We start from the raw sequence: 12,579 nt of genomic DNA on the forward strand, positions 1-12,579 counted from the left end.
AACTGGAGCAGAATTACTACCACAAAGCAGCTAAAAGGAGAAGGAGCCTCTGAGTACGGGGAACGATTGTTCCGAATATACCAAGAGTGCTCAGGACATGGGAATCCAGGGCGAGGAGATCGAGCGTTCATCCAGGCTTTTAAGGATGGACTCTCTAGTTCTCACCAGGTCATCCTAAAAATGGGAGTGATTATGTCCCAAGATTACGATGAATTGGTAGAATGGGCTAGTGGCATACACCCTGGAGATGGATAGGAGAGATCTTAGTTTTTGTATTTCAGTGTGTTTGTGAGATCTGGTAGCTTGTCGAATGTAGGTGGTTGTTGTTGTAATTAGATTGAGAGCAGGGAGCTGGAGAAGCCTCTTTGTTCCTGTGGAATGTTTGCTGCAGGCAGTGGGTGCAGTACATTGCACCTTGGTTTAGCCTCAGGGGGGCTGGGAGAGTGTTAAAACTGTTAAAGATTAAAGTGATAGGATTTCTTGAATTTACTTCTGTTCTGAGTCAATTACAGTTTGGAAGAAAGAAGAATAAAAGCGACCTGTCTTAATCAATGTTCTGTATTCTCTTTGAATGTTTTACACTCATCCCAGTTTGAAATGATAAGTTTGAATGAAAAAGGATGTGCTGTGGAATGACTTTTGGAAGCTTCCATGTGTGTGTGTGTGTGTTTAAACAAAGTGCTTGCGTGGATGCTTTGTTGTTGTTTGCTTTAATGTTTTAATGTTAAGAAAGAATTTAAACCTTGGAAAGAAGCATGTGCTCTTTCCTTTGTCTTGAAGTAGAAATTATAAGAGTTAGTTGAGGAGTTAAGAGAAGAAAATAAGTTATTTTGTGGAAAGGTAGAAAAGCAGGAACAAAAGACTGAGGTCTATGAGTCAGTTTAAAGTATATCAAGTCAGTGAAATACAGTATTAATCGCAGAATATCGCGATTTACGAACGTCAGATAGTTTAGTATTCTGAACTAGTTAAAATTATGTACTGCCGTCGGAATTTCATGAGCCATCAAGGTTCAAGGTTTGCCAAATATAAAAACACTGCAAAGCTTAAAATCTAGCCAGTTAAGAAACCAAAATGTTCCTAATCAAATAACTGGTATGTATTGTACCTACTTTGATTTTGATTCGGCGCCTGTTACTTTTCCTAGAGTGCGAGGGTTTCGATCTGGAGCTCAGTTTAAAAATGGAAACGGCTTGAATTAAAAGGGTTTGGATATCACGGTTACGATGTGTAAAGTGGTATGATACAACTGCCGCTTGATTATTGATATTATACAGTATAGCACTGCCATATAGACACAAGAATAACATCAAATCCTGAAAAGCCTTAACCAACTTTGTATGATATATTCATATACTATATTGTGTATTGATAAAAACATAATTATTTTGTGAAGTACTGTGGTGCAGCGCTTGCACGCAAACAAATGATCAAATTAGAGATAAGGTAAGAGTACTCATATAAAGATCGGAGCTGTATGGCATGTGATTTTAATGGGGAAAGCGATGTCTTTTGATAAGATTACATACAAATGAATGGATGTCCAACTGCAGCCAAAAAAGGCCAGTACAAAGTGTTATTTATTTCACACTAAGCTTGCTATGGAAGGGGGATATATAGTTAAAATGTATAATGCACGAGCTAAAGACATACAAACATCAGGGAGAAGGTGGACAGAGGTATTGCCCACTAGTTTAAAGAAATTAAGAGCTACCACAAACCGGACAACCGGATTAACCCCTTATGAGCTAATGACAGGACGGGCGATGCAATTACCAGAAAGCATCATAACAGGTGGGACCGATGTCGGTCCACTAAAAGATAAAATCAAGAGATACGTTCTGGACCTGAGCACCCAGCTAAAAGGGATGCGCAAATTGGTAAAAGACAATCAGGAAATAAAAGACGCAGAGAGAGAGCTTGAAATGCTCCCTGACGTCCCAACAGTGGGAAGTCGCGTCCTAGTAAAAACACTACCCGACAAACCAGGGTTTGCACCAAAGTGGAATGGGCCACATGAAATTATAATTAGTGGGGACACCTGTGCCTGTATAGACATAAGAGGGAAAGGTGCCTGGAAGCACTGGACGCAGCTGAAATTACACAAAGGAGATAAGTAGCTAAATTGATGAACTAACAGAACTGCTTTCCTCGACACAGGCAAAGACTGCAAGCAAGAGCCGGCGTGCGCGGGTTAATAAATGAAATAACTGTAAAAAATTGAATTGTAGTGTTAAGTTTTATAACTGTTGCGAATATGTATGTAATCGCGTATGTAATTGTATTATTTTGCGTTGTGGCAACTGTAAATCTGACTGGGCTAGAAGATAACTTGTTTTACAAAGCTCACATACATTTACACGGGAATCGGACTGTATGTTACCCGTTAACCCAATCTGTAGAAGCCCTATTTGTAGCCACCCCTGGGTGGACCCCTCATGACTTATATACTGTAGATACATCAGAGACACCCTGTAAGGGACAAATTGGCAAATATAAAAGAGGTTTACAGGGGAGATGTGTGGGACTTGTAAACCCCACAAATCCTACATGCGAGGGGTCCCAAAAGGAGGGAGGAAAAGCTTGCCCAGATACTGCAAGCTATCCGCTTTGTTTCACGGGGCAGGGATGGGGATGTGCCAATGCCTTAGTCCCTAAGAATGATTCTTGTGTACAGACACAGTGTGTCCGTCAACATTGTCGGATTAACAAGGGACAGATAAATAACTTGTATTTGTGACGAACGGAAATGTTTAAATATAACCGCGGGAAGACAGCTTATTTGCGGGCAATGTAATGGAACTCACGTAAGCTCAGCCAAATGGACATACCCCTTTGATACTTACCAGGTGGTGGGATCAAACGGGAAGCCAAATAAACTGAACAATTGGCAGTATGAGCAAACTCATAATCAGGACACTAAATGTTACCGGGCTAAGAAGGGGTATGTATTCCTCTTCAATGGTACCTACATGACAGAAACACCAAACCTCCCAGACCGTTTTGCGGAAGGAACAATCGGGCCACTGACTGTTCCATGCCCTCAGAAGGGGTACATTCGGAGGAGAATAGTAACCCGGGCTATTAGCAGGGAATTCTGCGCTGACTGGGAAGCCCCGGGTACACTGGGATCCTCACTGGGGTATGGGTTCCTCGGAGCTTTATCTCTCGGGGGTCAGCCGGGGTAATTGGAGCAAAGAATAGAAACCATATTGTTTGTGGACTAACAATCCTGGGAAACAGCACTTCAAAAGCATTGGAGGCTGTTAACCAAGAAATGGCTGAATTAAGATTGTATGCTCAGCAGACACGATACGCAGTGGACTACCAGTTAGCACAACAAGGGGGAGTATGTTCAATCATAGGCAACAAATGCATAACCCATGTCACAGATGAGTCTTACAATATTACACAGGTCATCAATGACATCAGGACGCAACTTGATAACTTTAGACAGGGACCCAAAAGAGGAGGTAGTTGGCTGGCTTGGCTGGTGGGAGAATCCTGGGAATCGTACCTGTTACATGGGTTGATCATACTCATTGTCATTATACTTGTCTGTTGTCTGACTGTGGGATGCCTTAAAGCCTGTTCTAAAATAATGTTGACAAGAATTGTGCCAGGAGCCAGTGTGTACATCGAAGAAGAGCCCCTAATGAAGATCCCCGAAGACGTCAGAAGAAATGAAGATACTGGAAGAAATAAAGACATCAAAAGAAGCAAAGAAGGAGAGAAGAATGAAGACCTGTATATGTGAACGTATGATTGTTGGTCTGAGGATTGTCCAAGCTATAATCCGACCAAAAGGAGGGACTGTAAAGGGGAAAATACAAGGGGGGCATACTTTACAGAAAATACAAGGGGGGCACACTTTAAAATGGCAATACAAGAAAGCACACTCTAAAATGGCTGCCTGGCACACACAGGGTTAACTGGGAAAGAAGCCAGAAAAGCAGACACAGGCTCCCGCTGTTCAGAAATAACGTCAAGCCAAAATCCTAACAGACAAGCCACTTCCAAAGTACAGACAGTGACTCATAGCAAACAAACAACTCAGGAAGCCAAAGCCAAGGGTCAAACATCTTTTAAGATAAGGAAACCCCTAAACAAAGAGCCTAGATTAACGTTACAGGAACGCGGGAAATATGAATGCGAGGGAACCGATTAGCACCTGAACAAGACGAAACTAGCCATTGATAGACACAGACATAAGGAGATGTACACATTCATAAAATGCTAAATGTCTATGCCTGTTTGTACTCTTGTAAACACGAGGAAATGTACCCATTCATAAAATATTAAATACTTGTACTCACTTAAACAATGTGATAATGTTCAAATCACCGGGATACCCATTGTGTAAAGGGTATAAAAATGAACCGCTCCCGACATACTATTGAGAGAAAGTTTGCTACAGACCATGTGCCTTGTCTCCACGGAGCTCCGTTTAATAAATCGTATTTTCTGAATCTCGAAGTCTGACTACTAGTGGATTTTTCCCACAACAGATATTTTCATGAACTTATCAGTTTACCCTCTGTTAGAATCCTGCTTTAAAATGACTGAAAATGACCTTTAAAAAGACAGGTCCATTTTCTGGTGAATCTGGGGTGCAATATTTATTTTATTTTCAAATTCACAAGTTACATTCCCCATCAATCTTTCACAGGACTATTGCTGTCCTCACACCAAAATGACTCAATTTTGTTCTGGAGCCTTATTGAAGGACAGTAAATAATTTCAATGGTGAACAATTTACCCTGGGGTGAGGCCAGTTTTGTGTTGGCCCCGTTTTCAGTATAATTGTTTTGCAAAAAGGCTTACATCCATGTGACACCCTCACTGGTCACAGAATATCTCAAAGCATTTGACAGCTGATGGAGTGCCTTTGAGGTACATTGACTGTTGTAATATAGGAAACACATGAGCCAATTTGCGCTTCATACTCCCACAAACAGCACTCTGATAGCGAACAGAGAACCTGGTTTAATGATATTGATTGTGGGTAATTATCAGGTTGGCATTAGTGGATTGCTCCTCCTCCTTGAGTTCTTTTGTAATGTAATCATTATTTAACATGCAGATTTCCAGAAGGTGTCAACCATGATACCACATGAGAGATTTTCATCCTGACATTCCACATATTCTCTTTCCTACCCATAGACTGATGACTCCTCAGCCCATTGACTGATTTCCCAATCTGTACTCTGCAGGTTTTAAAAGTTTGTTCACATGGGTTGCATGTCACGGGAATGGTCGGTGTTTGTTGCCCATCCCTAATTGCCCTTAAAGGAGATCGCATGCTTGGCCACTTTAGAGGGCAGTTGAAAGGTAATCACATTGTTGTGGTCCTACAGCCATGTGCAGGCCAGAACAGGTATCGAGGGCAGATTTCCTTTCCTTACAGACATGAGTGAATCAGATGGGTTTTTGGGCAAATTCACAGAAATAAATAAGAAACATAATTTCAACAAATTTGTATTATTAAAAACAATTTATTGTAAATATTAAATACATATAAACATGGTTTCAGTATAAACATTGCCTGCGTGGAAAAACATTGTCTATTCCATAACTCTAAATAAATATCAATAACTTAACATTTTTAAACTCATTTTACACATTGTGGAAACTGTCACAGTTTGTTACACAAAGACATCACAACAATAAATATCAATAAATTAGAGTAGCTGAAATTGGTTGAAATGTTGTCCATTTAGGAGGGCACAAATGGAAAGGTCAACATGGCTCTGGGTTTATTGGTTTGCAAACCCACTTCCTGAAAGCCTGACAGTACATTCCAAATCAGAGGGAAATAACACAGCCGTAAATATCAATAAATAAAATAACAATAAAAATAAATAACCTAACAAGCCACCCATTGTTCTCCCATCATTAATGTAAAGTATAAAATTCATTACAAGTATCCATAAATAAATATAGTTTTAAATGAAAATTCTTTCAAATAAATATTCATTGTTCCCAGTCTGTAATAGAAAAGTTTTTTCACTTTCTTCTCCTGATTTGTGCCATTACGGAAGTCATCTGTTGTAATCGGGCCCTGGTCTCAGTGCGGATTATTTCCCAGGCACATTGACTGAATTCCTGAAAAAGAAAATTATTCAGGAAAATGGATTAAAGAATGAATAGATTCCAAGAGGGTGAATTAATGTACATGCCAATAACCACACAGTCAATCATCAATGGTCCTACCTCCTGATTGAGGAACTTTTCCAGTTTCCTGAAGTAATTGTGAATGGTGAAGTTTCTCCTCATCTTGTGCTCTGACTCCTGTTTCCTGACACATTCTTCCAGCTCACTGAGCTGCCGATCCAGGATCAGTCGGAAATGTTCCACCTTGTCTCGGGCCCATGTGACTGAGCCCAGATTCATGCTGTAGATCTTATTGATGTGTCGCAGAGTTTGATGGACAATCTGGATCCTGTCCTGTGTCTATACAAAATATACACAATGTAATTAGAGAGACTCCATTCCCCATAAGGGATCGTATGATATAGGCCACAAACAAATAAGGCTAAAAATGTTCAAATGGAAAATGTTCACCTTCAGCGTCTATGTGTATTGGAATCCCCACATGGCAGGTTGGTTAAGAAGGTTAAGGCTCATGGGATAGAAGGAGAAGTGGCTAGATGGGTGGAGAACTGGCTTGGCCATAGGAGACAGAGGGTAGTGGTCGAAGGGTCTTTTTCCGCCTGGAGGTCTGTGACCAGTGGTGTTCCGCAGGGCTCTGTACTGGGACCTCTGCTATTTGTGATATAAATGATTTGGAAGAAGGTGTAACTGGTGAAATCAGCAAGTTTGCGGATGGCACAAAGATGGCTGGACTTGCGGATAGCGAAGAGCATTGTCGGGCAATACAGCAGGATATAGATAGGCTGGAAAATTGGGCGGAGAGGTGGCAGATGGAGTTTAATCCGGATAAATGCGAAGTGATGCATTTTGGAAGAAATAATGTAGGGAGGATTTATACAATAAATGGCAGATTCATCAGGAGTATAGAAACACAGAGGGACCTAGGTGTGCAAGTCCACAAATCCTTGAAGGTGGCAACACAGGTGGAGAAGGTCGTGAAGAAGGCAGGTGGTATGGTTGCCTTTATAGACTATAAAAGCTGGAGTCTGATGATGCAGCTGTATAGAATGCTGGTTAGGCCACATTTGGACTACTGCGTCCAGTTCTGGTCGCCGCACTACCAGAAGGACGTGGAGGCGTTAGAGAGAGTGCAGAGAAGGTTTACGAGGATGTTGCCTGGTATGGAGGGTCTTAGCTATGAGGAGAGATTGGGTAAACTGGGGTTGTTCTCCCTGGAAAGACGGAGAATGAGGGGCAATCTAATAGAGGTGTACAAGATTATGAAGGGGATAGATAGGGTGAACGGTGGGAAGCTTTTTCCCAGAGCAGAAGTGACGTTCACGACTGGTCACGGGCTCAAGGTGAGAGGGGCGAAGTATAACTCAGGTATTAGAGGGATGTTTTTAACACAGAGGGTGGTGGGGGCCTGGAATGCGCTGCCAAGTAGGGTGGTGGAGGCAGGCACGCTGACATCGTTTAAGACTTACCTGGATAATCACATGAGCAGCCTGGGAATGGAGGGATATAAACGATTGGTCTAGTTGGACCAAGGAGCGGCACAGGCTTGGAGGGCCGAAGGGCCTGTTTCCTGTGCTGTACTGTTCTTTGTTCTTTAACTCAAAGATTGCTATTTCTTTCTTCATGGAATGTAAACATCACCGGCAAAGCCAGAATTTGTTGCTCATCCCTAATTGTATTTGACATGAATATTACAGGTAATATTTAAGAGTCAACCACATGATTGTGGGTTTGCAGTCACTTGTAGGCCAGACCGAGTAAGGACAGCTGGTTTTCTTTCCTTGAAGGTTATTAATGAACCACATGGATCTTTACAACAACCTATGACAGTCCCATTGCTGGGAATAGCTATATTTGCAGATTTATGAATTGGGCATGAATTTGATTGGCTGCCCTGGTGGAAATTGAACTAAAGTACCCAGAGCATAACACTAGGCCTCGGGATTATTAGTCCAGTGGCATGAGCACTGTGCCACTATTACCTCCTAAATATTATTGGGTCAATAATAATTGCAAATAAGCAATGGGAGTTTTAAAAGTGGAGATGTGTTGGATATAAATTGGGTTCCTTTCGATGAAGCAGAGAAGCCAGAGGCCATCCGATTTACAATAAAAATTAGACTCTTTGTTCAGTATAGAACCAAGCTGAATGCAGACCATATAAACCAAAATTACGAAAAGAAATGAGGGGTGAATACGGTGCATGAGAATTAATGAGAGGTATCGTGAAGGGGAAGCTAAAAATGGGTCATAAGAATATAAAGAATGTGGAGATGCTGCTTTTGGACTGGGGAGGAGAAGAGTCCAAGACGTCAATTTCAAATCAATGATTTGAACTTGGCTTCAGTTCAGAAGGAGATGCTTCAAATGTTACAGTAAAGGAAGAAGTAGTAAAGAAATTGGATGGGATAAAAATCGATAAAAAGGGGGTATCACTGTGGCCGTGCAACTGGGAATGTTGCTGCTTGTCCTCAATGCACCTGTCAAAAGTCCAGGATCAAAGAGGGACGACATTTCTAAGGTGAGTAAGACTTGGATGGAAGTGCTGGAGAGGTGAGGATTGTCAGAGATATGGGAACATGTCAGAAGCATAAGGTTGTTGTTCTTCCATCACATCTTGCACTGCACCAGATGCCGGTCATTTGACCAGTCCAGTACTGCCTTTGAATGAAAGACACACTCACAACTCCTCCTGACCCCACCTACAATACTAGCAACCTGGAAGCAAACCGACAAGGTGACTTTCTGGATTCCCACTTGCTGAATCCCCTGATTCCGACTGGTTGTGTAAAGTTGTCAGTGGGGATGAGGCCCTTATGTGGGCATTAAATCTATGTCTCCCAGACCGTCTAACATCAGTTAATGGGAACAGTTTTCCCTTGACTACCTTTCGGAAACAGCCATAATTCTGAAATATTCTGCACGAAGGCTGTATCCCAAAGGTGTAATGTACATTGTTAACGCTAAGGATATTTCAATTCCATTGAGTCACATAAGAGTCACATAAGAGTGGGACATGCTGCATGGAGGCATGTTGAATTTCATTGCACTTTCTATAATTTTGAAGTTGAAATGTTTTGTAATGCTCTTCCGCAAATGTTATGAATAATTCATATTTTTGGGGTGAAAGTTAGTGATCAGAAGAATGAAAGTGTAAGGGGCAGGGAGATACAGAAAATAAAATAGTTCGCGGATATCTGATCATTAGAGCAAGCGGGCTTATTGGAGAAGAAGGAATGGTTAGAGAGACCGACATAATTTCAGGGGGTTCGAGACACAGAGATAGTAAGTGCGCTCACAGTGATATTACTGAGTGAGTTAGATACAGAGTGAAATACAATGACAGAGAATTCTGTCATTGTCACAATGGTTGGAAATCACACGATTGAAAATTCTTGCAGTTGCCAGTTCCGATCAGATTGTTGATGTAATTTTCTATAAAAACTCTGTCTAAAAGAAATGAACCGAGATTTTACTCACCTCTAATCCCTTCGAAAGTTTCACCAGGTCCAAGGGCTTGGATTTCAGGAAGTGTCTCTGTTTTATACAGTGTTGGGGAAAGGAGCCACCCTGAGAGGAGAAAAAATATAATTAATTATAAATCCCCAGAAATGTCTCCTGATTTGACATTTCACACGCTGCTCAGAATGCAGCTTTAACTCACCATTTGATTGAGTTTGCTGAGTGTGTGTGTGTTGAGAACTTGCTGTAACTGCAGCCTCTCGCAGCCCAGACTGAGGGTCCCGGACAAGAAGAGCGACACCATCCAACATCTCCAAATCCTCGACAAAGCCATGACCGACCGAGCCAGAGTGAAACCCCGGACTGAGGATAAGACACCGATCGGGTCCGGGTTCAACTCAGACCAACAATTATTTTCAAACGAATGAAAATCTAATAGTTCCGCTTCTCAGCCCCGAGTGAACGGCTGAACTGTTCAGTTCTCTTTCCGTGCGCTTGTCTCTCTCTCTGTGTATCCGTGTATATATGTAGACTGTGCTGGGAGGAACTGTCCCTGCCATGCTGTCGCAGGGGCTGGCGGTTACATTTAAAAAGTGAAATCTGGTAGCGGGAGTTTTGGAAGTTCTTCAGGAGACGAATAGTTAGTCTGCTCCCTGTCTGAGGTAAGGAATCGGAAAGCCGGAGATTCCGGAACCAGGGACTGGAAGATCCCCGATAGAAAAATCACGAATAGCGCTGGGTTCCAGCTCAAAGTTCCAACAATCTGGATCAATATTATTAATATCCATTTTGTAAAAACAGATTATTGCCTGCAAAGTGATTGGATTCACATTAAGGGGACAAGAAAAGTTGCGGTTCCTCAGATTGTTGGATTTTGAGGCTGTTCTTCTTGAGTTCGCTGCCCGAATGCGGGCCCAACCCATTTTCCCACAAGAGCAGCATAAGGTGATCATTACATTCAGAAATGACACTTAATGTGCCCGTGACACAGGTAAACTCTCCCTCCTCCTTGTCGCTCTGACCGCAGCCTTTGACATGGGCGAGCAGACCCTCATCATTCAACTCTCTCCCCCACGGTGCAACTGATTGGGAGCCCTCTCTCTGTCTCTCATTCTTACTGAAGTCATTGTACCCTGAAAATACTCAGAATCGCATCTTCTCCCCCGCCCCCCACACTCCACCACGCACCCCACCTTTCAGCCTCTGCTGTCCATGAGGATCTCTCCCTGCTCCCTTTTCTAATTCTCATCTCCAAGCTGCCCCATGGGGACATCACTCACCATTTACCCATCACCCCTGTGCTGGTTGAATTATGTTGGCTCCTGCTTCAGGAATGCCTTGATTTTAAAAATCTCACCCTCATTTTCAAACTCCGCCAGTCCCTCATCCCTCCCTATCTCTGTAATCACCTCCAGCCGCGAATCCCGACGAGATATCTGCTCTGCTCCAATTCTGGCCCCTCCAGAAATCCCCATTTTAATTCACCCACCATGGGTGGGGTCTCTTCAGCTGCTCAACCCTCAACCTCTGTAATTTCTGCCCTAAACCTCTCCGCCCCTCGTTACTCCATTAAAACGCTCCTTAAAATCAACTTCATTCATCAAGTTATTGCTCACCTGCCTCAGTCTCTCCTCGTCCGTCTGGCTATCCAATGTTTCTGGATAACACGCCTGTAAATCACTTTGACCCATCAATCTCTCTCTATAATGATGAGTGCTTGTTACTGATGGGCTGTCTCTGATTTCCCCCCTCTCAGGCTCACATTCCCCTTTATCCTTCACTCAGTCTCCTTCTCCTCAATTTCTGCTTTCTATTTCTCTCTCAGATCAGAGTTGCTCCTTCAAACAGATTCAGATTCAATCTCTCCCGGTCCCTCTCTCCCCTCAATATCATTCCCAGTTTCAACTCACCATTTGATTGAGTTTGCTGAGTGTGTGTGTGTTGAGAACTTGCTGTAACTGCAGCCTCTCGCAGCCCAGACTGAGGGTCCCGGACAAGAAGAGCGACACCATCCAAAATCTCCAAATCCTCGCCAAAGCCATGACCAACCGGGTCAGAGGGAAAGCCCGATGTGGAAGAGGAGAAACCGGCGGCTTTGGTGGTTCAGCGGCGAGAACGGTTCTTGCGAAGAGAATTCAAGTCGGGAAGTGGAATTGGAGCCGCTTGTGATCCGGGAGCGAGCGCCTGTGTTGCCGAATGGTGTGAGTGTGGATTCTGCTGCGAGCTGGCACTGGCACTGCCAGGCTGCCCGCTTTAATGTGCGCCCATTACATTGCAAAAGTGAAAATGGGCTGCAGGGGTTTTGGGAGAGCTGCGGGAGATCAATAGTTTGTGCGGTTTCTGTGTGAGGTCAGGAATGGGAAAGCTGGAGACTCCCGAAGCAGCGAGTGAGAAATCCCCGGGAGAAAATCACAAGCAGCGCTCGGTTGCAGCTCAGTGTTGTGTAGGCTTCACATCACCCGGGGGGGCACTAAGGTGCTACAGAGGTGGGCTCTGTATTGGGAGGCAGTGTGGACATGGATTGGGGGCTGCATTTGACCATCCGGATTATAGAGACACCGAGAGAGGCGTCTTTTAGTTGCGGGCATTCGGCCCCATTCCCTCTGATAGCCCCGCTGTGTTCACATCGCGTTTGTCCTGTTCACACTTCCCAGCTTGAACATTGCAGAGAGACCGGCTCAGAGCCCAGGCTCGCCGCTTAATGGAGACTGACTCCGCTCCCATTGAGCTGCCCCACAATCTGCTCTTTAACTGCAAGAAGTTGCTCATTTCTCGCTTCTTTTCTGCAGCCATTTCCAGACTCTGACTGAGAGAATATTGAATCTGTTCCGATTCTGAGTGGGAAAGTGATCCCGCTCCCTTTCCTTTCGCCCCGTTTGTTTCTCCTCTCTGTCCCGGGAAAGTGTCCGCCTCACTTTCTCTCTGGAAATGAGCCTTGTGTCAGTTTGTGCCGAAAGCGAAAGTGCCTCAGGGAAAGTGAGGCGTTTTGTCATTTCCGACAGTGGG

The 12,579-nt window shown here is 43.5% G+C and overlaps 1 protein-coding gene across 1 annotated transcript; it reads right to left on the reverse strand.

Annotated features, from left to right (window-relative positions):
• Positions 1–6,006: 6,006 nt before the first annotated feature.
• Positions 6,007–11,615, reverse strand: LOC144500268 (interferon alpha-B-like). Its single transcript, XM_078222946.1, has 4 exons — positions 11,484–11,615; positions 9,592–9,681; positions 6,214–6,453; positions 6,007–6,105 (listed from the first exon to the last, which is right to left on the reverse strand). Exons 1-4 carry the CDS (start codon positions 11,613–11,615, stop codon positions 6,007–6,009), a joined length of 561 nt encoding a protein of 186 aa, XP_078079072.1.
• Positions 11,616–12,579: the final 964 nt, after the last annotated feature.

This window comes from Mustelus asterias, chromosome 11 (assembly GCF_964213995.1).
Source record: "Mustelus asterias chromosome 11, sMusAst1.hap1.1, whole genome shotgun sequence".
Taxonomy (NCBI): Eukaryota; Metazoa; Chordata; class Chondrichthyes; order Carcharhiniformes; family Triakidae; genus Mustelus; species Mustelus asterias.